The sequence below is a fragment of the Plecotus auritus genome (genome assembly GCF_963455305.1).
Source record: "Plecotus auritus genome assembly, chromosome: 3".
Lineage (NCBI taxonomy): Eukaryota > Metazoa > Chordata > Mammalia > Chiroptera > Vespertilionidae > Plecotus > Plecotus auritus.
The window spans coordinates 16,972,143-16,994,789 of record NC_137772.1 but is presented as its reverse complement, the minus strand read 5'-3'; the positions used below and the strand labels follow the sequence as shown (position 1 = coordinate 16,994,789).

The 22,647-nt window shown below is 49.9% G+C and overlaps 1 protein-coding gene across 1 annotated transcript in view; it reads left to right on the top strand.

Annotated features, from left to right (window-relative positions):
• Positions 1-306: 306 nt before the first annotated feature.
• Positions 307-22,647, top strand: part of PRAG1 (PEAK1 related, kinase-activating pseudokinase 1) — a 53,870-nt gene continuing 31,529 nt past the window's right edge. Inside the window, exons 1-3 of the mRNA XM_080661375.1 lie at positions 307-556; positions 5,060-5,479; positions 7,467-9,310. Coding sequence (XP_080517501.1) covers positions 5,150-5,479; positions 7,467-9,310 — 2,174 coding nt within the window. The 5' untranslated portion in view covers positions 307-556; positions 5,060-5,149. The remainder of the gene's footprint in view (positions 557-5,059; positions 5,480-7,466; positions 9,311-22,647) is intronic.

Genomic DNA, 22,647 nt, shown 5'->3' with positions numbered 1-22,647 from the left:
CAGAGCTGGTGCTGTACCCTCCCCGTCCTCCGCACCCCCCAGAGCGGACTGGACGGAGGGGCACCTATGCATACCTCGTGGAAGGCTGCAAACGCCGACACTCGGCCCTGCGGAACCGCGCAGAGCTGTCGATGGGGAGGGGTACAAATGGGGGCTTGGCTCGGGGTCAGAAGGCGCCAAGTCTCGGGCTGGGGCGGAGCCCGGAGGTCGGGCGCGGGAGGAGGGGCCGGGAGGCGGGGCCAGGCGTGGGGAGTTCGGAGGAATCGCGCTGCCGAGCCTGAGATCGCCGCGGAGGGAGCTGGCGGCATGCGGGGCTGAGGACTCCGGGCGGTGGGAGCCCGGAGGTGCGGCTGCAGCCCGGCGCGCGGCGTCACCGGAGGCGGAGGGGGCGGAGCCGGCTCGCAGCTGCCACCCCGCCGCCGGGCTCGGCAGACGACACCCGCCCGCGGCCGGGCACGCACCGCGCGCGCTCTCTCCGAACAATGCTCCGCGGCACTCGGCCGGGCGGCTGGCGGCTCGGCGACCGACAGCGAGGCCGGGAGAGCGCGGCCGCGAGGTGAGCCTGCGACGCGTTCTCCAAACTCGGCCTCTTTTTGTCTGGCAAACGTGGCCGCAGAGGGAGCTTTAGGGGAGCGCCGGGATCGCGGGCGGGCGACCCCCTGCCGGCGTCCGCTGGGGTGACAGGCGGCCGCTGGGGGAGGATGGAGCGGCGGACCGCTTGCGCTCGGGGTTGTGCCCGCGGTGGAGGCACCGAGCCTGGAGCGCACGGGAGGCGGAGGGGTGTTTTCGATTCATTTGATCATTGCGTTCAGGAAAACGGGGAAACTTTCCTTGGAGTTCCGGGAGGGGAAGCGGACACTTCTGCTGGTCCCGCTGCTCGGTTTGGGGCAAGACCGAAGAGCTTTGGGATTGCGAGTGTGGAGACCGCCTGTCCACCCCAGCAGTATTGTCAAGGGAGTGGGGAGCGAGAGGCCACCCGGGACGCCCGGACCAGGAGCCCGGTGGTGATGGTTTGGGGCCCCAGGGTCGTAGCTGCCCCTTAGCGGCACCGGGTTACATGGAGTGTCCAGAGGGACTGAATGATGCCTCTTTACTGAACTGTGGCTGAGCCCTCTGAAAGGCATGCCTTGGGCATGTTCTTCACCTTTGCCTCTGCTGCCCCTTCCCCAGCCGGGACACGCCACACACACCACTCCACGCACGGACCTCTCCACTTTCAGGTCCCGCGAATGGGAATGGAGGCAGGGCCGGCTGACCGGGTGACTGTATCTCTCTCCCGTAGAGCCTAGCCAGCAAGCACATAGCTGTGCAGAGCAGCTGGGAGAGCCAAGCCCCAAGATCTAGCGGCGAGGAGTTTTGCAGTAAGTCAGGTCCAGAGTCAGGTTCCGGAGACCTTATTGATCTCAGCCTGAACTGATGATTATAGCAGCCCCTTCCCTTTCTGAACATGAATTTGGACATGAAGCCCTAGAGAATTCTGCAGTTGGTTTCTTATCTTGGGGTCTTGTGCAACTCGGTATCCTTCTTACTGGTTTAGACTGTAGTGGGTCTAACCCAGAACGCATTCCTGCTGCTGAGATTAGAGTGCATAGTATTGGAGAAGGAAAAAATAAAATAAAAAGTTGGGTGACTGTCGTAATTTACAGTGTGTGTGTGTGTGTGTGTGTGTGTGTGTGTGTGTGAAGCTTGTCACTCTCTCCTCTCTGCCCGGGCAACCCTTGCCAATGGATTATTGAAATCCAGACCCTTTCATACATATTTTTCTTTTCCATTGCTGCATTCATTTAATTGTAATATATGTACATTTTTTAGATGAGTGTTTTCTGGTAATCTGTCATTTCAGGGTAAGGCATAAACAACTTTTGATGCAAGTATGAGGGGCAATATTTTGAGCCAAAATATTTAATTTTATGGGTCTGGATCTGGCCAACATTCTTTGTAGTCTTTTGGAAAGGAGGTGGGGATGTATCTGACAGCTCCAGTCTTCAAATAGTAGCCTCAAGTCTAGTGCACAAGTTTGCAGAGGCAAAGATATTTTATCATGACTTGGATCAGAAAGCATGCTGAAATCTCTTTCTAGTCTCACACTGCTGCCTCCCACAGAAATGGGGGAATTTGCATACTTCTGGGGGCCGCCTTCCCTCAGAGGTAAGGAATGTGGGCTGGGAAGGTGCCATTGCCATTCCCAGGCAATGGAGAGCGAGCTGGTAGGCGAGGCGAGGTGCGGCTCCCGATTTGTGAGTGCCACTTGAGTTTTTCACCATCTTTTACTTAAAACAAATCGAGATCCTTTCAGGCCCTCTCTAGACAGACATAACTGGGAAAGAATCCTTTCCAGCCGGACAGGGTGGTAAATTGTTTGCTGCGACTGAGAAACCAGTTTTAAGAGGATGCAGCGTGTCGGTGATGGTGAGAAGCCCGGGGCTTTGTTAACCTGTGCATCTCTGAGCAGTCCTGTTGGTGAAAGTTGTGCCCGTTGTCAGAGAATTGCATTGCCTCAGGTGGGCGCAGAGAGAGTGCCGGGAATTGGGGGGTCTGAAGGAAGCTCCCCTGGTGTTGGTAATCCGGGGGACCCCCGGCACCCGGCAACCATGACAAGTTTGTGCTCTCGGTTGCCCGTTGCGGAAACTGCTTCTTTGTGGCTCTGTGGTAGCTCCTGGGAAGTAGTTGGATGCCCACCCCCTCAGAGAGCCCAGCCTCATTCATGGGAGGCTGCTGGACTGTGAGGAGCCCACAGGGAACTGGTTTCCAAGCTCTCTTCCTCCAGCCCTCCCAGGGACTCGGGAGCCTCTGCCCGGGGTTCAATGTGGGGGGGAGATGGGGGGGAGGTGTGCCTGCCTTTGCTGTGGCTCGGAAGGTAGCCCCCCCCCGCCCCCCCCCCCCCCGGCTTCTAGAAATTAGCAGCAGAGATGGTAAGAGAGAAAAATCCTTGCTGTCCTCCTCTGCTTGTTGAAGCTTAGTGACCTCTTCTGGGCAAGTTGGCAAGGGGTGAACCTGCTGCTTGGGCGCACTCTGGGAGAGGAGCCCAGCCTGCAGTCGCCTGGGAGGGAGGGATGCGTGACAACGGGTGCTCAAAGACAAACACTGTCTTTTATTCCAGAGCGTTCCTTTAGCTGAAAGATGAGGGGGCTTCCAGGTGAACGTTGGAGGGAAAGGAGGCAGATTTAGCGTCAGCACTTGTTGAATAAACACTCCTGCCTGTGAGTGTGGGAGATCAGAAAGCTAGCACTTCCCACAGAGATTCTGGAATGATCTTTGGGACACCTGGCTCATTCCACCTGGTTAGTCCTGTTGGTCGTTTAGAGAGCATCAGCCTCAAAGCCGATTCTCATGGGAAGAAAGTGGAGAGCAAACCTTCGGGCAAAACCCTGCCTGTTTAATGGGAATCTGTTCACTTTAGACTCTCAAGGATTGTTTTCTCATGAACCTTCCTTACGAGGAAGTCAGTTTCTTTAAATGAGGGGAAGGGAGCTTTCAGTCTAACCCGGCCATTTCAACCGTTTTCATCTCCTGGCACACATAAACTAAATTCTGCGGCACACCAAGAAATAAGTTATTTGCCGATCTGCCAAAAAAAAAAAAAGGAGGTATAATTTTGATTCATTCACACCGATGGCTGTTATTGTGTTGGCTGTTGTCATTTTTTTATTTGACCATCTAAGGGAAGAGAGGACAGTACCCCTGGCTAAACAGGCAGGTATTTCATGTTTTAAAAACTCCTGTGGCACGCCGGTTGAACATCACCGGTCTGACCAATGACATGGCTCTGAGGCTCTGCCAGCAAAGTTCTTCTCTTTCTAGAACCACCGCACTGTTTGTCTAGGAACAGGTCTTGGTTTATGTGGTTGCCATTGTTTTCCCGGCCAGATGAAGGGCATAAAGCTACCTGACAGGGGGTTACTCAGGTTAATGGGACACTATCTGCAGCCCTTTGAGCTCCTCCTCAATGGTGAATTTATTCGTTTCTGTGATGCAAACTCTCTGCTTTCAGTTTTACTCTCAGAGGCAACTAACTCAGCCTGCTGGCTGCCTTACCTCCAGGGTTATCACTGGGGAAATTACTCTCTGGGACCCTGTCCTGCCACCCCTAGCCCACAGGTGCTTATGCATTTCTGTCTGTTCTCCCCTTGGCCTGCAGCTCCAGCCTGGCTGACCTCACTGAGCACGGGTTGAATGATGTGTATGAAGCAGGGGGAGGGAGGTAAATTCCCAGGATGCCAGACCTCCTGACGGGGGTCCCCTGTGGGGGGCAGGAAGGCACCACAGCTCTCCCCCTTCGCACCCCCTCCATCCCTGCCTGGTCTCAAGTAAGGAGGAGAGCCTGATCCTGGGGCCCAGACTTGCCTCCCCGCTCACATAGCTCTTGGTTAAAAATTGTGGCTTATCCCCCGGAACCACCGGTTTTATTGGCTGTACTGCTTCTTAGTTCTTGTTCCTCTGGGGCCGTGGTCGGCAAACTGCGGCTCGCGAGCCACATGTGGCTCTTTGGCCCCTTGAGTGTGGCTCTTCCACAAAATACCATGGCCTGGGTGAGTCTATTTTGAAGAAGTGGCGTTATAAGAAGTTTAAGTTTAAAAAATTTGGCTCTCAAAAGAAATTTCAGTCGTTGTACTGTTGATATTTGGCTCTGTTGACTAATGAGTTTGCCGACCACTGCTCTGGGGCATAGTCCCAGGCTCTGGACCCCTAGGGGCGGGGAATGCACGGATGAGATAACAGGCTTCTCCTCTATGGGATTTCTTCTGCTTAACTGCCCCCAGCCTCCAGGTGCTCCGGATTTTCAGGGACTGAAACGTCACTATGCTCTCTACTCACGTAGCAGTTGCGTTTAGTTTTTACAGCTTCTGATAAGGCCACATCACGGAAGAGTGACTAAGAGCCTTATGAGAAACGGGCGAGGGCCCGGGGAATAAATGGAAGACTAATGATGAGCTTTTTTTCTCCCTCTTTTCTCCTTCCTTCCCCTCTTCTCCCCAATCCAAGAGTCAGACCCTCAGTGAAAATGTGCCTGTCCTCTGGCGGGGAGGTCTTTGATCAGACCCATGCTCTTCCTTTCCAGGACGTCTCTCTGTGACCCACGTCTGCCTCCCACAAGACCACGCCAGAGCGCCGGGTGCAGGATGAGCCAGCCGCGCACTGTCCGCCCAAGATGCACCGGACCATCCCACTGAACCCTGAGAGCCTGAAGATGTCTGCGTGCAGTGACTTTGTGGAGCACATCTGGAAGCCCGGGTCTTGCAAGAACTGCTTCTGCCTGCGGGGCGACCATCAGCTGTCGCCCACCTGTCCCCAGCCCAGAGCAGGCGGCCTGCTCCCTCCTCCTCGCCTGCCCCCCAGGCCTGAGCACTGCCGCCTGGAAGATGAGGGTGTGAACAGCTCACCCTACTCCAAGCCCACCATCGCTGTGAAGCCCACCATGCTGAGCTCCGATGCCTCGGACGTGTGGACAGAGGCGAGCATGAGCCCCGACGCCTCGCAGGTGAGCCTGACTCACCCCTGTGGCATTTTTACAGGGGCTGCTCCTGTTGTAACGCTTGCTTGACTGGCTGGCAGCCAGGAAGGGCTATTAGAACAAGGCTCCCGCAGGATGGCTGCCCGTCAGCTTGTCCCAAGACTGCTCCCTCCTTCCCGTCTGTTTCTTTAGGCTAAGGACCGCTAATCCACCCCCTCGAAGTTTAGGAGACTGTCTTCACTATTTATTTGGGTAAATATCAGGGCATGCGAAATGGAGCTTTTTTTAAAAAAGTTCTTAAGATTTTTTTTTAACCAATAATTTTATTTTTTTATTTTTAAAAATATATATTTTTATTGGTTTCAGAGTGGAAGGGAGAGGGAGAGAGATAGAAACATCAATGATGAGAGAGAATCCTTGATCGGCTGTCTCCTGCACTCCCCCTACTGGGGATGGAGCCCACAACCCCAGGTTTGTGCCCTTGACTGGAATTAAACCCGGGACCCTTCAGTCCGCAGGCCGACACTCTATCCACTGAGCCAAGCCGGCTAGGGCTTAATTGATCATTTTAAATGTCTACACCAGGAGAATATTGCCTGATGAATTCCATGCATCCACCATGATGTAGCATGTATCAACAATTATCAACTTATGACCCGTCTTGCTTCATCTCTACCCCTCACCCTCCCTTCCCCATGATTTTAAAGCAAACCCAGTCATCGCCTCACTTTGGTATGTCTTTAAAAAGAAAATGAAGTCTTTTGAAAACTATAACCACAGTACCATTATCGCACTTAAAAATATTAGCAGTAACTCCTTAATACCATCCCATCCCCAGCCAGTGCTCCTATTTCCAGTTGTGACACTTGGGCTTTTACCAGCTTTGACTGAGGACCACTAAGTAAAACAGTTCCATCCCTAGAGAGCAGGCCGGCCATTCTGCTCATTCCACAGCGAGCGCTTGCAAAGGCATAATTATTTAGAGGGCATGGACAGGACAGCCTGCTCCAGACATGTTTGCGGAGCTGGGTGGCGGGGGACATGTCTTAAGAACTGCTTGCGAACTCTGTGACCTCTTTGCCCATTCTAGTTTTCCCAAACCATCATAGTGAGGGGACTGGGAAGGGTGTGGGAGCTTCTGGGAAGTCAGAGGTCAGGGGTCAGAGGTAAGCCCGCGGAGGGAGGCTTAGTTGCGTAAAGGCATCTCCTCTGGTGGCACTGAGCTCCCTGTCCCCGCAGGGCTGCTCCATTTTTGGTAAGCTGGCCGTGTCCGTTCACCAGGTCACCCTGCACAGACATAAGCCAGGGACCCTTTCTGCTCAGAATCATCTTGGAAAAGAGCCAGATGCAGGGCCTATTCTGAAGCTGATGCTAAAAGTGGGGTTCCCGGGGCGCTTTAGAAGTAGAGAAGGAGGGGACAGTGACTTCAGTGATGAGAGTGACCAGCTCACATTTCTGTCTCCTGTTCGAGGACTCCAGCCACCTGGGCAGGCCCCGGCTGAGGTCGCTGCCTATAACTGGCAGCTCTTGGGCACGATTCATCTCAGAAAGCACCCCTCACCCTCCTGCCCCTGCCCCACCACTCACCCAAGGTGTTTTAAAAAGCCTTATAACTTTGGTTTCTTTAGGAATTTCCCATGGCACGGTTATCAAAAGACTAACAGACACAAAAATTAAAGTCTAAAACTCTATTTTCAAAGTCCATAGGAGTACTTACCTCACCCGGCAGTTTCTAGGGAAAAGGCAAAATGTTCTTTTTTAGAGTGATTTTTCCCCTATTTCACAGACCTAAGCCAAACGAATGACAGACCAACGTGGGCGGGGCAGCTCAGTGTCTGGGAAGACCAGTGGCTGCATGGGGCCCCAGCAATGATGGGGGGCTGCGGGCAGATTGGAAGGCAGGTGTGCCGCCCAGCCTCTGCGCTGCAATGTCATAGCACTTCCCGCTCACGGTTTCTCTCTCCCTTTCTCTCCCGTGAGGTCTAATGTAAGTTTTCCCCTTGGGGCTGTGTAGGTCATCTGGAGACGGGCCACCAGCAAGCTGCCCCTCCCGAAGCAGGAAGATGTGCCGATGGTTTGCCTGGGCAGCTTCCGAGGCGTCCAGAAGCCTGCCGGCCCCACTGCCCCCGCAGATGGCCACCCTCGCTGCCCGCCCGTATATGCCATGGTCGGCCTGCACAGCCCAGGGGTCCGGGGGGAGCGGAGCACCGCCTTCCACCCGCTGAGTTTCCCCGAAGAGAAGGCTGGGCGAGAAGAAAAACCCACTTTTCCCCACCAAGAGCTGACCTCCGCCCAGGAGAGCTGCCACCAGAAGCTCGCTGCCTTTGGCAGCAAGATGACACCTGGCTGTCCCAAGGACCCTGGCGTCCACCCCTCTCCGCAGCCCCCGCGGGAGTCCCTGCCCTCTGAGGATGACAGCGATCAGAGGTGCTCACCCTCCGGGGACAGCGAAGGGGGAGAATATTGCTCCATCCTGGACTGTTGCCCCAGAAACCCCGCTGCCAAGGACACCCCCCAGGCCGAGGGGCCCCGGCACAGACCCGGCGGAGGGGCCCGCTCCCCCACGTGCTGGGAGCAGGGAATGTGTGTGGGGCCGGCTGAGGATGTGAAGCAGGTTCTGAGCTTCCCGAGGGAGTGCAGTGGCCAGGGCCCCGCAGAGATCCCGCCCCACCCCGGCTCCAGGAAGCTGGCCCCTCCCTCGGAGGCAGCCACCTCTTCGGATGGCCTGTCCTGCGGCAGTGCCAACAGTGGCACCAGCAGCCCCTTCGCCCCCCATCTCGAGAGCGATTACTGCTCCCTCGTGAAGGAGCCTGTGCCGGGGAAGCAGCAGGACTCCGGCTGCCACGCGGTGACCTCTGGCAGGTGCCTTGGGCCGACTGGGGAGCCCAAGCCCCCCACCCACCCCAGGGAGGCTGTGCAGCCCGAACCCATCTATGCCGAGAGCACCAAGAGGAAGAAGGCTCTCCCGGTGCCCTCTAGGCCACAGGGCAAGGCGGAGCAGCCGGCAGCTGTCCCCGGCCAGGGCCACGGCCAGGGCAGGACGGTTAGCACCTGGACTCAGAAAACAGCATCTGGCTGGAGCCGGGACAGGGAAGGCCCCGATGTGGCCCCCAAGGTGGCGGCCACCATCACCATCATGGCGTCCTACCCTAAGGAGGACCACCGGACCATCTACCTGAGCAGCCCGGACTCCGCGGTGGGCCTGCAGTGGCTGGGCCAGCCCGTGAGCCAGGACTCTGGAGCAGGCGACCAGGAGGCGTCAGCTGGGCAGGGGAAGGGCTCCGGGGAAGGCCACCATCATGATGTGAGCCAGAACGTCCCCAAGGGGAGGCCTGCCATTCCTCCCAAGCTGTCCAGGGGTAGCCCCGGAGGGTCCCCGGTATCACCCTCCCCCTCCCCACTGTCCGACCTCAGCGAAGGGAGCTCGGGTGGCAGCACTGGGCCCCAGCCTTCATCCCGGTGCCCTGCCGACCCCGCTTCTTCCTGCCGGGCCAACAGTGTCGCCAACCACGACTCTGCCAAGTGTCCCGCACCTGCCACCACTGCCTCAGCCTCGGACCAGAGGCGTCCCCGGTACCAGACTGGGGCCTGGAGCCGTCAGTGCCGGATAGAGGAAGAGGAGGAGGTGGAGCAGAACCTGCTGAGTCAAAGCTGGGGAGGAGAGACGCTGGCGAAGGGCACCGTGGACCCCTCCAGCTCCTCCACCTGGCACCATCTCTGCCCCACGGACGGCGCCTCGGGGCAGAACGACAAAGCGGGGACCGGGATGAGCAAATCGGCCTCCTTTGCCTTTGAGTTCCCCAAGGACAGAAATGGGATTGAGGCCTTCTCACCTCCTCCGCCACCTCCCAAGTCAAGGTGAGTACGAGTGTCTGACTCGCCGGGGCGGGACAGAGGCTCTTCCAGAACCTTTTCCACCTGCCTGAGGCCTGCAGCCCAGGCTCTGAGTCCCACACTCAGGACCAGCAGCTGCCTGGCCCTCGTGCTTTATGTGAATTTCTGAGAGCCGTTGCTCATGCTTGTGGGCAGCAAAAAGCCTACAGGCGGTGCCCTGCTTGGGATTGGCCGTTTGGAATCCATTTTTCCAAGAAGTGCTGTCGCTCTCCCCTGGTGCCATAACTTTATACTCTGGGACTCTTTCGCCCTCTCTTCAAGGAAACGCTGAAATTCTCCATTTATTCAAACACGTGAGAGAAGGAGGCTCCGCTCCAGAGTTTGGAGAAGCAAAGGGGCAGTGCCAGTGTGTGCCGCAGGAGCTGTTACCACGGTGGCCGTGAGGCCTCGGGCCCAAACGCAGACTAGTAGGACGCTCTGCGCACGCTTCGCAACCCTCAGATGTGGGTTTTTAAAGGGAAAAAGCAGTTTCATTTTAACATGCTGAAACTCACAACTTTCTCCGCTGTCTCACTGCGGTCTCCTGCCAGCCGAAAGTACCTTTCAGAGGCCCCCAAATATTAAGTGCCTTTTTAAAGGTATTGAGTTGCTCATGGAATTTACATTTTACGGGGAAACTTTCTTCCTCTATTAATGATTCCTATCAGGAAAAGGAGAAACCTGCTGTTTGTTTTTTTGTTTTGTTTTGTTTTGTTTTTTAAAAAAATTATAGTCTTTCTGAACAGACTATATAGTCAGGCTGTTCCCAGTGGGTCTGTGTCAGCTCATGCGCCTCTGGGTTGATGTCAGGAGCAGGGACTTGACCACAGAGACGCAGCCGTGGCACTCGCCTTTGAACATCAAGGTCTGTGAGACTGCGAGGCGCTTTTCCACGACCACTGCTTTGTTCTGGCATCGCACTGGCCACCTGCCGTGCGAGGTAGCCGTCCTCCAGGTCCTCGGGGGATGGTTGACTCTCTTTGGTTACAATTTTAACTCCCTAAGTCAGCCGTGGGTGAACTACGGCCCGCGGGCCGGATCCGGCCCGTTCGGCTGTTCTATCCGGCCCGCGGAGCCGAAAGAGCAGAGGGTTCTCTTGCTCTCCCCTCCGCTCCTTTACTTTGAATTTATATTAGTTCACACAAACACTCCATCCGTGCTTTTGTTCCGGCCCTCCGGTCCAGTTTAAGAACCCATTGTGGCCCTCGAGTCAAAAAGTTTGCCCACCCCTGTCCTAAATGAATGAGAGGTTCAGCAGCTAAGAGGAGCTTCCATGTATATGGTGTTTACTATGCTCTGGGAGTTTGACATATTAACTCATTTGATCCTCAGACCAGCCCTAGGAGGTAGGAATCACCACCCCAATTGACAGATGACAAACCGGGATAGAGGCAAAGTAACCTGCCAAGATTACAGCTGTGCTTGGCAGTCTGGCTCCAGCCTGTGTTCCTAAACACGGAGGGCACGTCAGCAGGCATGAGAAGTGAGCAGGGCATGAGAGTGAAGCGTGGGCACTGTATCTCTCTGCCTCAGGCCCGGGCAGGGGAGTGAGAAGCACGGGCTTTGGCGTCAGAAACCAAGTTCATATTGCATCTGTCTCAGCTGCAGGCTGAATGATCTTGAACAAGCCACTGGCCATGACTGAGCTTCCAGGTTACTCTTCTCTAAAACAAGATGACAATAAGAATAGTTTTATAGCCCTGCTTGTTAAAAGGCTCACATGAGATGAACAGGATCCAAAGCAAAGGTTACTTAGTGTGTAGGCAGAAGCTGTTGACTGCAGCAGGGACACCCACACCCCATAAGAACAAGCCTGAAGGAATTAAATTTTCTCGTTTAAGAATCATGGGCCTGGAAGAAACCCCAGTCGCCATAGCAATGTGTTAAAGAACAAAAATGTAACCGAGTAACGTTAAAGATCTCATTGGCTTGATTCAACAATTCACGAATCACAGCACCCCTCTAGTAAACAGAAAGGAGCTCCCAGGAACTGTATAAAATGGAAGGGTTTGTAGGCAGAAACAGGGTGAGATGAGCAAGTTAACGAGCGGATTATTTCAGGCAAGATCACGGTCCCTTAAGGGAAGGCAGGGCGTCTTACCCGGCGATGACCTTACGGGGGTTGACCAGAAATCCCAGACTGATTGGGTTAAAATTCTATTCTTGGGAGAGCCTACAGTTGCAATTAGATTAAGTCTTGGTGGGGCTTAGCAAAAGTGACTTCATTTCGGGCCTATTGTTTCTTTTTAACAATTCCTTCCTTTTGATCAAATTCTCCGTCTGGGAGATGTGATCAAAATTTAAGGCATCAGTGCCACTCTCAGCTACGGTAGTAGTTCTTGAAATTTTCATTGATCCTTTGTGTGGTTTTGTTTTTGTTGTTTTTTTTCTTTGCTGAATCTCTCTGGTAATAACAGGTTACAACTTTGGGCTCACAGTTTTTTAGGGTAAATCCTAGCAGACACAATCCACTTCCACGAAGGAGGCATTATTAATGGATTCATTTGCAGGAATTGTTGCGTTTGCTCATTCAAACCAGGAGTCAGTTAGGTTTCCTCCTAGCCTGCAATAAGTATTTTTCTGAATTCCAGAGGTTATCCACCTTAACAAGGGTCTGGCATACAGGTGATGGCATTATCTTTTACTTTGGCCAATGCCAGAGTAAAGAGAGAAAAAAAAAAGAAAAAGTGATTGAGCGTCGACCTATGAACCAGGTCAGGGTTCGATTCCGGTCAGGGCACATGCCTGGGTTTTGGGCTCAATCCCCAGTGTGGGGTGTGCAGGAGGCAACCTATCTATGATTCTCATCATTGATGTTTCTCTCTTTCTCTCCCTCTCCCTTCCTCTCTGAAATCAATAAAAATATATTAAAAAAATAAAAGAAGTAAGGTTTCATGTGTAGCTGAAGTAGGAAGTCTTAGTCTGGCATCTTGGGAAGAAGTGGTCTACATCTCTCAGCTGCTTCTCCTTTTAGTCCAGAATTTGGATAAAAATTATAGTCATACTCCTCAGTTCATTCAGTCCCATGTCATTAATTCTTGCTCTTTTTTAGTCCAGCTTTTTAAATATTTTAATTAGTTCTGGAAATCCCCACCCAACTCTGCTCCACGATCTCAGAGCCATCAGGATTGGGCATTTGTCAAAGGTCCCCTCCATGAATCTCCTTGAAGATAAAGCACTTTGCAGGAACATGTAGATAAACCTTCAGAGTAAAACAGTAACTATAAATTGAAGATCTGGTGAGAGTTTTTATTATAATAGAATTGACAAGGAAATCATTCCTGTAACACACAACATTTTATAACATTATACCAGAACATACCAGACTTTAGGAATTTCAGATAATTTCTAGAACGCTATAACATATACTTATAACACATACACTAATCCTATCTAATAAAAGAGTAATATGCAGATTGACCATCACTCCAACACACAAGATGGCTGCCCCCATGTGGACACAAGATGTCCACCACAAAATGGCCAGCAATGGAGGGCAGTTGGGAGGGACCAGGCCTGCAAGGGAGGGCAGTTGGGGGCGATCAAGCCGGCAGAGGAGGGAAGTTGGGGGCGACCAGGCCTGCAGGGAAAGGCAGTTGGGAGGGACCCAGGCCTGCAGGGGAGGGCAGTTAGGGGTGACTAGGCCTGCAGGGGAGGGCAGTTAGGGGTGACCAGGCCTGCAGGGGAGGGCAGTTAGGGGGACCAGGCCTGCAGGGAGGGCAGTTAGGCTTGACCAGGCCTGCAGGGGAGGGCAGTTAGGGGTGACCAGGCCTGCGGGGGGGGGGGCAGTTAGGGGCAAATAGGCTGGCAGGGGAGTGGTTAGGGGGTGATCATGCTGGCAGGCAGAAGTGGTTAGGGACAATCAGGAAGGCAGGCAGGCGAGCAGCTGGGAGCCAGCAGTCCTGGATTGTGAGAGGGATGTGACTGCCTGTTTAAGCCCAATCCAGTCGGACATCCCTCGAGGGGTCCCAGATTGGAGAGGGTGCAGGCTGGGCTGAGAGACACCCCCCTCCCCCGTGCACGAATTTCATGCACCGGGCCTCTTGTACAACAATAAAGAAAGCTTAGTATTATTTCTGATTTGACAATACTTCCTATGTATTTTAGCATATCAGTTGAGCCTGATTAGTGTAACATCTCCCTTTTTAGGAGAAGAGAGAAAAATCTTTTGAGATGTTCTAGGAGCCTTTTACAAACTCCCAAGTTAGTTTGAGGTAAAAAAGACTTCATTTGGAATTTGATTTGGGGAAGTTTGTTAAAAATAGCAAAAGGTTTTAAAACTAATGATCCTATTAGTCAAATAGGATCATAGGTTATTGTGAAATAACATTTAGTTATTTGTTCAACCAAAGAAACAAAGATTTCACAGGCCAATATAGACAGTTACATAGTTCTGAGCAAAACTTTGCTCTTTTAATATCAGAAGACTAGGTTTACCAAAAACACGCATCCTGCTTTCCTTGCATACCGAGTTGTTCCCCTATTTATTTCTAGTAGCTTTAATTAAATATATTAGAATTCTTAACTTCTAAAAACATTTAATTTCCAGTGGAAAGCAAGAAGTAAGCAATTGTGAACTGTCTTTTAATTAGCATTCTATGGATTGGCAGATTTATAAATACTTTTTGTAATTTTTAGAAATGTGCTTTCTCATAGAAAATTTTTCATCGTGGCACAAAATATGTATACTAATAGACCCAAATATCTTTAGTTCCTCTGTAAAAGGAAGCCAAAGTAGAAAAACCTGTGTTTTCAGTATTTTATTTTAATTGGAAATGATCTAGATATTTAATACATTTTCATCCTTTTTCTTAATCTTAGCAAAACTTTGAAGTTTCAAGTTACCAAAAAAAGTAACTCTTTAAAAATTCCACCTAAAAACTTTTTATCCTACTTACATTTATTTCATGTACGCGTCCTTAACAATTATGTTTCGATTACTTATGACAATTTTCAAATGGCTTCTGTTTCTAAGGCGCGGCTTCCCCTGCGAATGGAGATGACGGGTCTCGGGCTGCCATCACATTCACACAGACCTCTGAGCAAGGGGCTGCTTGGTGCAGGCCAGCGTTCCTTACACTTCCTTAGATCCATCCGCTCTCTAGGGCCTTTAGGAGAGAACAGAGAATGGGTTTTGGTTTGCCTGTGGTCCTGTTTTACAAGACTCTGACTTGGAAGGAAAAAAAAAATGGATGTTGAGAATGACTTGGCTTTCCCGTGGTCTTGTTTTAACTGTTCGGCAGTCACTCAGTCTGTCTGAGGTCCTGTCCTCTGTAAACTCCCACTAAGTTGCTGAGAAACCCCTTGCGGTAATGCCATGTAGGACAAAGGCTCTCAACGCTCATTTGATGTGTTGACAGCGCTTTAACTTCCAAGGTGCTTAAGCGTGTGCCCAGCCCTCCTCCGGGGCAGGCAAGGCAGAGTCTGGGTCCTTCTTCTGCACCTGCTGCTGCCAAGGCAACCTCCTGCAGACACCAGCTCTTCCCTATTTAGACTGACAGACCCCTCGGACCCCTCTGGACCACCCCTACTCCCATGTAGAGCAGGGTTAGAAGGTCAGGAGTAACAAGTACTGCTGGTTAGAAAACTAAAACCTGCAGGAAAGAGGTGTGGGCTGCTTCATGTAAATGTCACATTCAAAGACTTGAGGCAATTTAATGAGAGCAGAAGTGCCTGGGGAAAGAATTAGAATGCACAAGAATCAAATTTATTTCTGCCCTTTATTTCTTCTGAGCTGCAAACCTGTTTGGAAATGACGTATGGCTTTTGAGTGACAAGGTCAGTTGCAGGGGAATCATCTGATTAGCACAAACATCTCACAAAGAAACCCCCAATTAGGAAGGTAGCCAGAGCTCAGAGGTGGAATTAGAGGATGACAGGTGAATGAGAAACAAGACAAGTTTATAGGGTTTTAGCTTCCAACCAGTCTGGCCCCTGTGAGACTGATCAAAAGAAAGAAAAGACTCACCAAGAAAGTGAGGGGCGATGACCTTGTTTTGCAGTTGTCACTCCTGTTGATTGTACGTTTCACCCACCACTTAACCACATTCTCCTCCGCTGCGGGGAGCAGAGACTGAGCCTGTCCTTTTGGTCACTCTTAATTTTCCTCCTCCCTCCCACGTTGCTCCTCAGCAGGCAGGTGGAGACAGTGTCATAGATGCAGCTGTTTTCGGGCCACGGGAGTGGCCACTGTGCTAACCAGAGAAATGGGACCGACTTCCTTGTGTGGTCTCTCAGGAGCATGGTCTCTCAGCGTGAGCCCCGAGGGGGGGCAGAGTGAGTGAGTGAGTGAGTGAGGTGGGTAGTTGCCTCCAGACCCCGTGTCCAATCTGATTAGAGCTCCGAATGCTCCTTGACTCTCGTGGCACTTCCTACGGTAGCGGATTGCAAGGGAATGGCAGCAGTTTCCGAGGAAATCCCAGAGCCTTGGTGCGTAATGGGCTTTCCCATGTGGCATTTTGAAAAGCACACTTTGTATGAGAAAGCACTGTGTGCACTTAGAGAACCTTCTCTGAGTACGTTTAGCCTTGTTGACAAAACTGAAATGAGTCGGAGGAGGTTGAGTCTGTCCAGTGAATACTGGGCACACTTCAGGGGAGAATCTCCCCTCCTCACCCCACCCCCACGCCCCATCACCACACATGGAGTTTAGCAAACGGAACAAAGCACAGGTATCAACAACGCAACTTTATGTTCTGTGCCATACCAGGGGCAAATTAATAGTTGGCCTCTTCCCATGAGCTTGTGGATAGACCCGAAAAATATTGGACATCTAATGATGTCATAGCACTGCGAGTTAAAATGGATTCCTGTCTTTCTATTCTGTAATTTTTTAAAAATAAATCACTGAGTTGAAAAGTAGTATATTAAAATATGTATGGCATTCTCCCCATTTTTTGAGCATGCTTCCATGGCTAAGGCTAGGGATTAGAGATTCTTTAATTCATCAATATTTACTAAGGGCCCACTTTCGGTTACACTTTGTACAAGGTGCTGAAAAGCAGTGCCTCCCCCTTAAGGTCCCTGACGGTTGAGTTGATGTGATTAAATGAGCAGATGTGTAATATGACCACCAACGGCTCACCCCTGCTTTGATTCCCTTTGATGAACCTGGTTACAATAGCATCTGGATGCTCACCACATTCTCTGTTCTGTTCAGTAATGCAGAGGTCAGCTCAGCTTGCTGCCTCCGAGTAGTCCTTCCTTTAACTGTCTTTTGACCTGATCCCAGATCAAGATCAAGCTTAGCACAGGCATATAGATAACCATTTATTAAAGGAAAAAGAATGCCTGATGCTCTTTAAAGATAAAGAGCATGCTTAGCCATCTGTAATTCCATAATATCCTGTTGGGTGCCTGGCACAAAATAGATGCTCAAGAAATATTTGTTCAGTAGGTAGTGGTAGACAGAGACCACTCCCTGTTTATTTCAGTTTCTCCAAAAGTACCTAACCTTATGCTTTGCACATCAAGAAATGTCGATGAAAGGAACAATAACTTTCAATACTTGTATCAGAGTTTCTTTCTGAAACCCAGGTCTCCTGATTGCCCCAGGGCTGCTGTGTTCATGCCTGTTTTGGTGATTAACATAGCGTGTCTTGCATTGTTTGGAATCGGATCCATGTTTGTATCTCCTCAAGAATTTGTGAATTCCTTGGTATGCAGGGACCTTGTTTCATACTTTTTTTTTTTTTTTTTAACTCTCCAACAGGACACCTTAGCACAGTGCCTGGGATATAGTAGGTATTCAGTGAAGGATTGCTGAATTAGAAAAAAGAGGTCAGCGTGAACTACAAAGTTTTCACTGGACACCCCATTATAATTCTGTTGCTAGCCTTGCCCAGTAGAACATTGTCACCTTCAGTTAGAGAAGCTGAGGTTAATCATTAGTAATGCTTCAAGGTGGGTGAAGGCCATGTGGGCACAATGCATCCTTTCAAGGATTAATTACTCTCCATGATTGTACATTTCACTTTTGCTACTGGGCTCTTACTTGGCGCACGCCCCCCCCCCCCCCCACCCTCTCTCTCTCTCTCATTATTTTTCTAAGCTGAGCAGGTGTGGAGCCAGCCCTTTCTTGCCACAGAATGTTCCTTTCAGGTAGTAATCACCTAAGGACTTTTCTTTTTCCCCCACCAGTGAGTTGCAAGGAATTCTAGGGTGTGGTCTTGCCTCTCTGAAAACAGATTTTCCGTGTTTTCTGAGGCAGGTTGGAGAACACACACCTGGGCCATACGATCAAACCCCTTTTGTCCTCAAGTGATCAGAGGGACTTTGTTCCTGGAATGGCCAGCCCACTTTTTGGGTGTGGAACTCACAAATCGGTGAGAAATTTGCTCTGTTTGTGTTGCACATAATTGGTTGCTCATGAGAGGATTTTCATTTCCTTCTATCAGGGTTGACAAACCAATTGCAAAGAATATTCAGCAGCCCTTTCTGCAGCTGGTGACTCTCAGAGTTTAAGATCCGTCTTCATCCTCCGTGCTGAAATTGCTCATTATTCTTTTATTGACTTTTGGGCAGATCCCTGAACACGATGGGCATTAAAGGTGCTCCTGCTGTTTCCATACAACTCTGAACAATTCCCTGCTTCAGTTGGCTTCTGTCTCATGCCCTGGGCAGCTTTGCTCTGTGCTTCTCTAACAGGCTGACTTACATAAACAACAGTTCTTCGTTGGGGGAGAAGGGGAACTTCTAGATCAAGGACAACTTTGAAAAAAATCCTTCCCTTTTTACTCAGATGTACTCTCTAGTTAATTTTAGTATCTATTACTATCAAGTGACCTCCCTGACTTCCCAGCAGTTTGGGTTTTCTTAGCCATTTCATGCTAAGAAATGCATGTGCTATAAAAGCTGAAGTCAGAAACCTAGCAAATCATTGGTGGTGTTACTGCTGTGTGGCCCTGAGCTGTAGAAAGCCCTGCAGAATGGCTCCTGCTCTTCAGAAGCTCCATTCACCAGTCAAATGAATAAAAATATGATGACATTGGATAAATGTAACACATATTAGTAAGTAATGTAACTTTGAAGATATATTACTTATATAGTGGGTTGTCACTTAAATAATCCTATATAATAAAAGCCTAATAGGCTAAGTGTCCACCCATTCATTCAACTGTTTGACCAGTCGCTATGATGCATACTGACCACCAGGAGGCAGATGCTCTGACCGGTAGGTTAGCTTGCTGCTGGGGTCTGGCCAATCGGGACTGGGCGAGACAGGCTGGACACACCCTGGAGTCCTCCCTCAGTCCCTCCCCAGCCCCGATCATACACCGGTGGAGTCCCTCCGTCTGGCCTGTGCCCTCTCGCAATCCGGGACCCTTCGGGGGATATCAGGAGAGCCTGTTTTGGCCCAATCTCCACAGGCCAGGACAAGGGACCCCACCGGTGCATGATTCCGTGCACCGGGCCTCTAGTTCTTAATATGTGCAGATGAGAAGGAAGAGTCTGTGACTGCACATTTTTGAACCATGAGGGTAGTTAGGTTGTATCCTTCAGAACCAATTCTTGTCAATGGGTGTGGCCACTTGTCCACCCTGCAAGAAAGCTTGCTGTAAGCCATCAGCAGTCTTCAGGTTAGGCGAGAGTGGAGTGCAGATACATATGCTGGCTATTTGCCAGTCCAGCTCTAGAATCTAAAATTTACCATCTATAATGCAAAATCATCGGCGGTCAGTAAGTGCTCCCTGTACTAATTTCAGAGCTCCATATCTGGGAGAGGACCTGTGGTCTGTCCAGCTAGGGGGCTCTAAGCAAAGTGTTTGGCAGAAGGTGGTCATCCTCTTGGATAACAGCTTTGACTGTCATGCCAAAATGTTTTGTTTCCCCTTAATGAGTAATTATGAATGTGTCATGAATTTTAATGAGTGATTATGACTAGTCCATGAATTTTGGGGACCCAGTATTTTAGTAGATAATAGCTATCATTACACCTATTATTCATTATTTAAATTCTTATTTCTTTTATGGACTTTAAATTTACTTTTTTAGTTCCTAAAATCTTGTTAAATAATCTGTGTTCACTTAGCCTCTTCGCCTTGTAGCGCTGCCTTTCTATGCCCCAGATTTGGGGGTGAGGAGGTAGGGGCAGAAGATAAGTCAGAATCTTTTGAAGGAATAGTTTGAAAATAGAAATTACATATTATAATATAAATTTAAATTTGAGAAATAACAACAAAATTACTGTTTTCACAATACCTAATACATATATAATTTTTTCAAGTCTTCTTGACCCGTGACAAGTTAGGCCATCATTTTCATAGAGATGTTCGACAAAGCAGAGAAAACCAACACAGGAATATTCTTGATTTGTTACATACTTGGTGACCTCCCTCCAAATCTCTCGAAAGTGCTTTCTCTATATTCATGTCCTCTCCGAAACTTAAAAATTGTCTGTACAGCGAATCCTAAATCCAGCCCTTTGATCCTGCTTCTTATCCTATTCTCAGTGCTTACCCATGTTTCATAAGCAGAGAAAGGTAATGAAAGATATTATTCTTATAGTCAGAGTCTGAGATTTTCTTGATCTCAACAGTCTTTTAATTACTAAATAGAGCAGCCGTCGCCAACTGGTGGTCCGCGAGGTCTGAAAGGTTGGTGACCGCTGAAATAGAGGACTTAGTATAGGTGGAGCTAATACGAATTACTCAGCAAAATAGAATATAAGACTACATTATGTCCCAACAGTCTTTATTTCTTTTTTTTAAATATATTTTATTGAGTTTTTACAGAGAGGAAGGGAGAGGGATAGAGAGTTAGAAACATCAATGAGAGAGAAACATCCATCAGCTGCCTCCTGCACACCCCCCACTGGGGATGTGCCTGCAACCAAGGTACATGCCCTTGACCGGAATTGAACCCGGGACCCTTCAGTCCGCAGGCCAACACTCTATCCACTGAACCAAACCAGTCAGGGCTCAACAGTCTTTATTCCTGAGTGTATGCCTCAGAGAAACACACAGGTCAATAAGGGGACATAATATGCAAGGAAGATTATTACAACATTGTTTCTAGCAGGTAGCTGGGACAAACCCAGGTATTCATCTCTTAGGGAAACAGAAAAGTAAGAGGTAATGAGTGTATAATAAATATTTAATAGCAGCCAGAAACTGTGGACTACAAGTATATACAGAAATATGAGGGACCTTAAACTGGTATTGAGTAAAATAACTAAGAACAAGATCTATAACACAATGTAATTAATATAAATTTAAAACACACAAAGTAGCACTATACATGTTTTTTTAAATTGTTTATTGTTGAAAGTTCTACATATGTCTCCTTTTCCCCCATTGACCTCTCCCTGCCTGCTCTTGCCCCCCAGCACATGCCCCCACCCCCTATTGACTGTGTCCATTGGTCATGCTCATATGCATGGATATAAGTCCTTTGGTTGATCTCTTACCACTGCCCCTATCCCCACCCCCTCTTGCCTTCCCTCTGAGATTTGATGGTCTGTTTGATGCTTCCGTGTCTCTGGATCTATTTTTGTTCATCAGTTTGTTGTTCACTATATTCCACAAATGAGTGAGATCGTGTGATATTTATCTTTCTCCTCCTCACTTATTTTGCGTAGGATAATGCTCTCCAGGTCCATCCATGCTGTTGCAAATGTAAGAGTTCTTTCTTCTTTACAGCAGCATAGCATTCCATTGTGTAGATGCACCACAGTTTTTTAATCCACTCATCTGCTGATGGGCACTCAGGCTGATTCCAAACCTTAGTTATTGTAAATTGTGCTGCTATGAACATAGGGGTGCATCTATTCTTTCTGATTGGTGTTTCTAATTTCTTGGGATATATTCCTAGAAGTGGGATTACTGGGTCAAATGGGAGTGCCATTTTTCATTTTTTGAGGAAACTCCATACTGTTCTCCACAGTGGCTGCACCAGTCTGCATTCCCACCAGCAGTGCACGAGGGTTCCTTTTTCTCCGCATCCTCGTCAGCACTTGTCATTTGTTGATTTGTTGATGATAGCCATTCTGACAGGTGTGAGATGGTACTGCATTGTCATTTTGATTTGCACCTCTTAGATGATTAGTGACTTTGAGCACATACATATTTTTTAAAGATAAATCCAAGCGTATTTATCCAAGGAAATACAGTATGAGTACCCGAGAGTGGGAAATTGGGAAAGAACTAGAGATGGGGATGAAGAGAAAAATTAAAATAATGCAGGTTAACTTGAAAGTATATAATTAATTGAGGCATATGGTTATCTCACCTCTGCACTTAAAGTAAATACAAAAATGGAGAAATAGAAGATTACTTGAGAGAGGCAAGAAGTGCGCCAGTCTGCCTGGTTGTGTACTTTCCTAGAGAAGCACTGGACTGCCTGGTACAAAAGTGGAGGTGGAAGATGTTTGGAGTGACCCCATAATGTGACATTGTGATTTATAATAAGAAATACATATTTGGTCTTCCTCCCCAGTTCTATCACAGAACTCCTAAAACCCTTATTTCCTAAGTGCTGAATTTCCCAGGAGCCATAAAGGTGTCTTTTATTATGTAACTAGAGGCCCAGTGCATGAAATTCGTGCATGGGGGGAGGTGTCCCTCAGCCCAGCCTGCACCCTCTCCAATCTGGACATCCCTCTCACAATCCAGGACTGCTGGCTCCCAACTGCTCACCTGCCTGCCTTCCTGATTGCCCCTAACCGCTTCTGCCTGCCAGCTGATAACTCCCTAACCACTCCCCTGCCAGCCTGGATGGCCCTAACTTCCCTCCCCTGCAGGCCTGGTCACCCCTAACTGCCCTCCCCTGAAGGCCTGGTCCCCCCCAACTGCTCTCCCCTGCAGGCCTGGGTCCCCCCCAATTGCCCTTCCCTGCAGGCCTGGTCACCCCCAACTTCCCTCCTCTGCCGGCCTGGTCACCCCTAACTGCCCTCCCCTGCAGGCTTGATCACCCCCAACTGCCTTCCCTTGCAGGCCTGATCCCTCCCAACTGCCCTCCCCTGCTGGCCATCTTGTGCTGGCCATCTTGTGTCCATATGGGGGCAGGATCTTTGACCACATAGGGGCAGCCATCTTGTATGTTGGAGTGATGGTCAATCTGCATATTACCCTTTTATTAGATAGGATAGAGGTCTGGTGCACAGGTGGGGGCCAGCTGGTTTGTCCTGAAGGGTGTCCCGGATCAGGGTGGGGGTTCCCTTGGGGCGTGGGGTGGCCTGGGTGAGGGGCCTGTGGTGGTTTGTAGGCTGGCCACGCCCCCCGGCGGCCCAAGTGGAGGCCCTGGTATCTGGGATTTATTTATCTTCTATAATTGAAACTTTGTAGCCTTGAGCAGAGCCAAGCCTCCTGCTTGCTCTGTGGCCG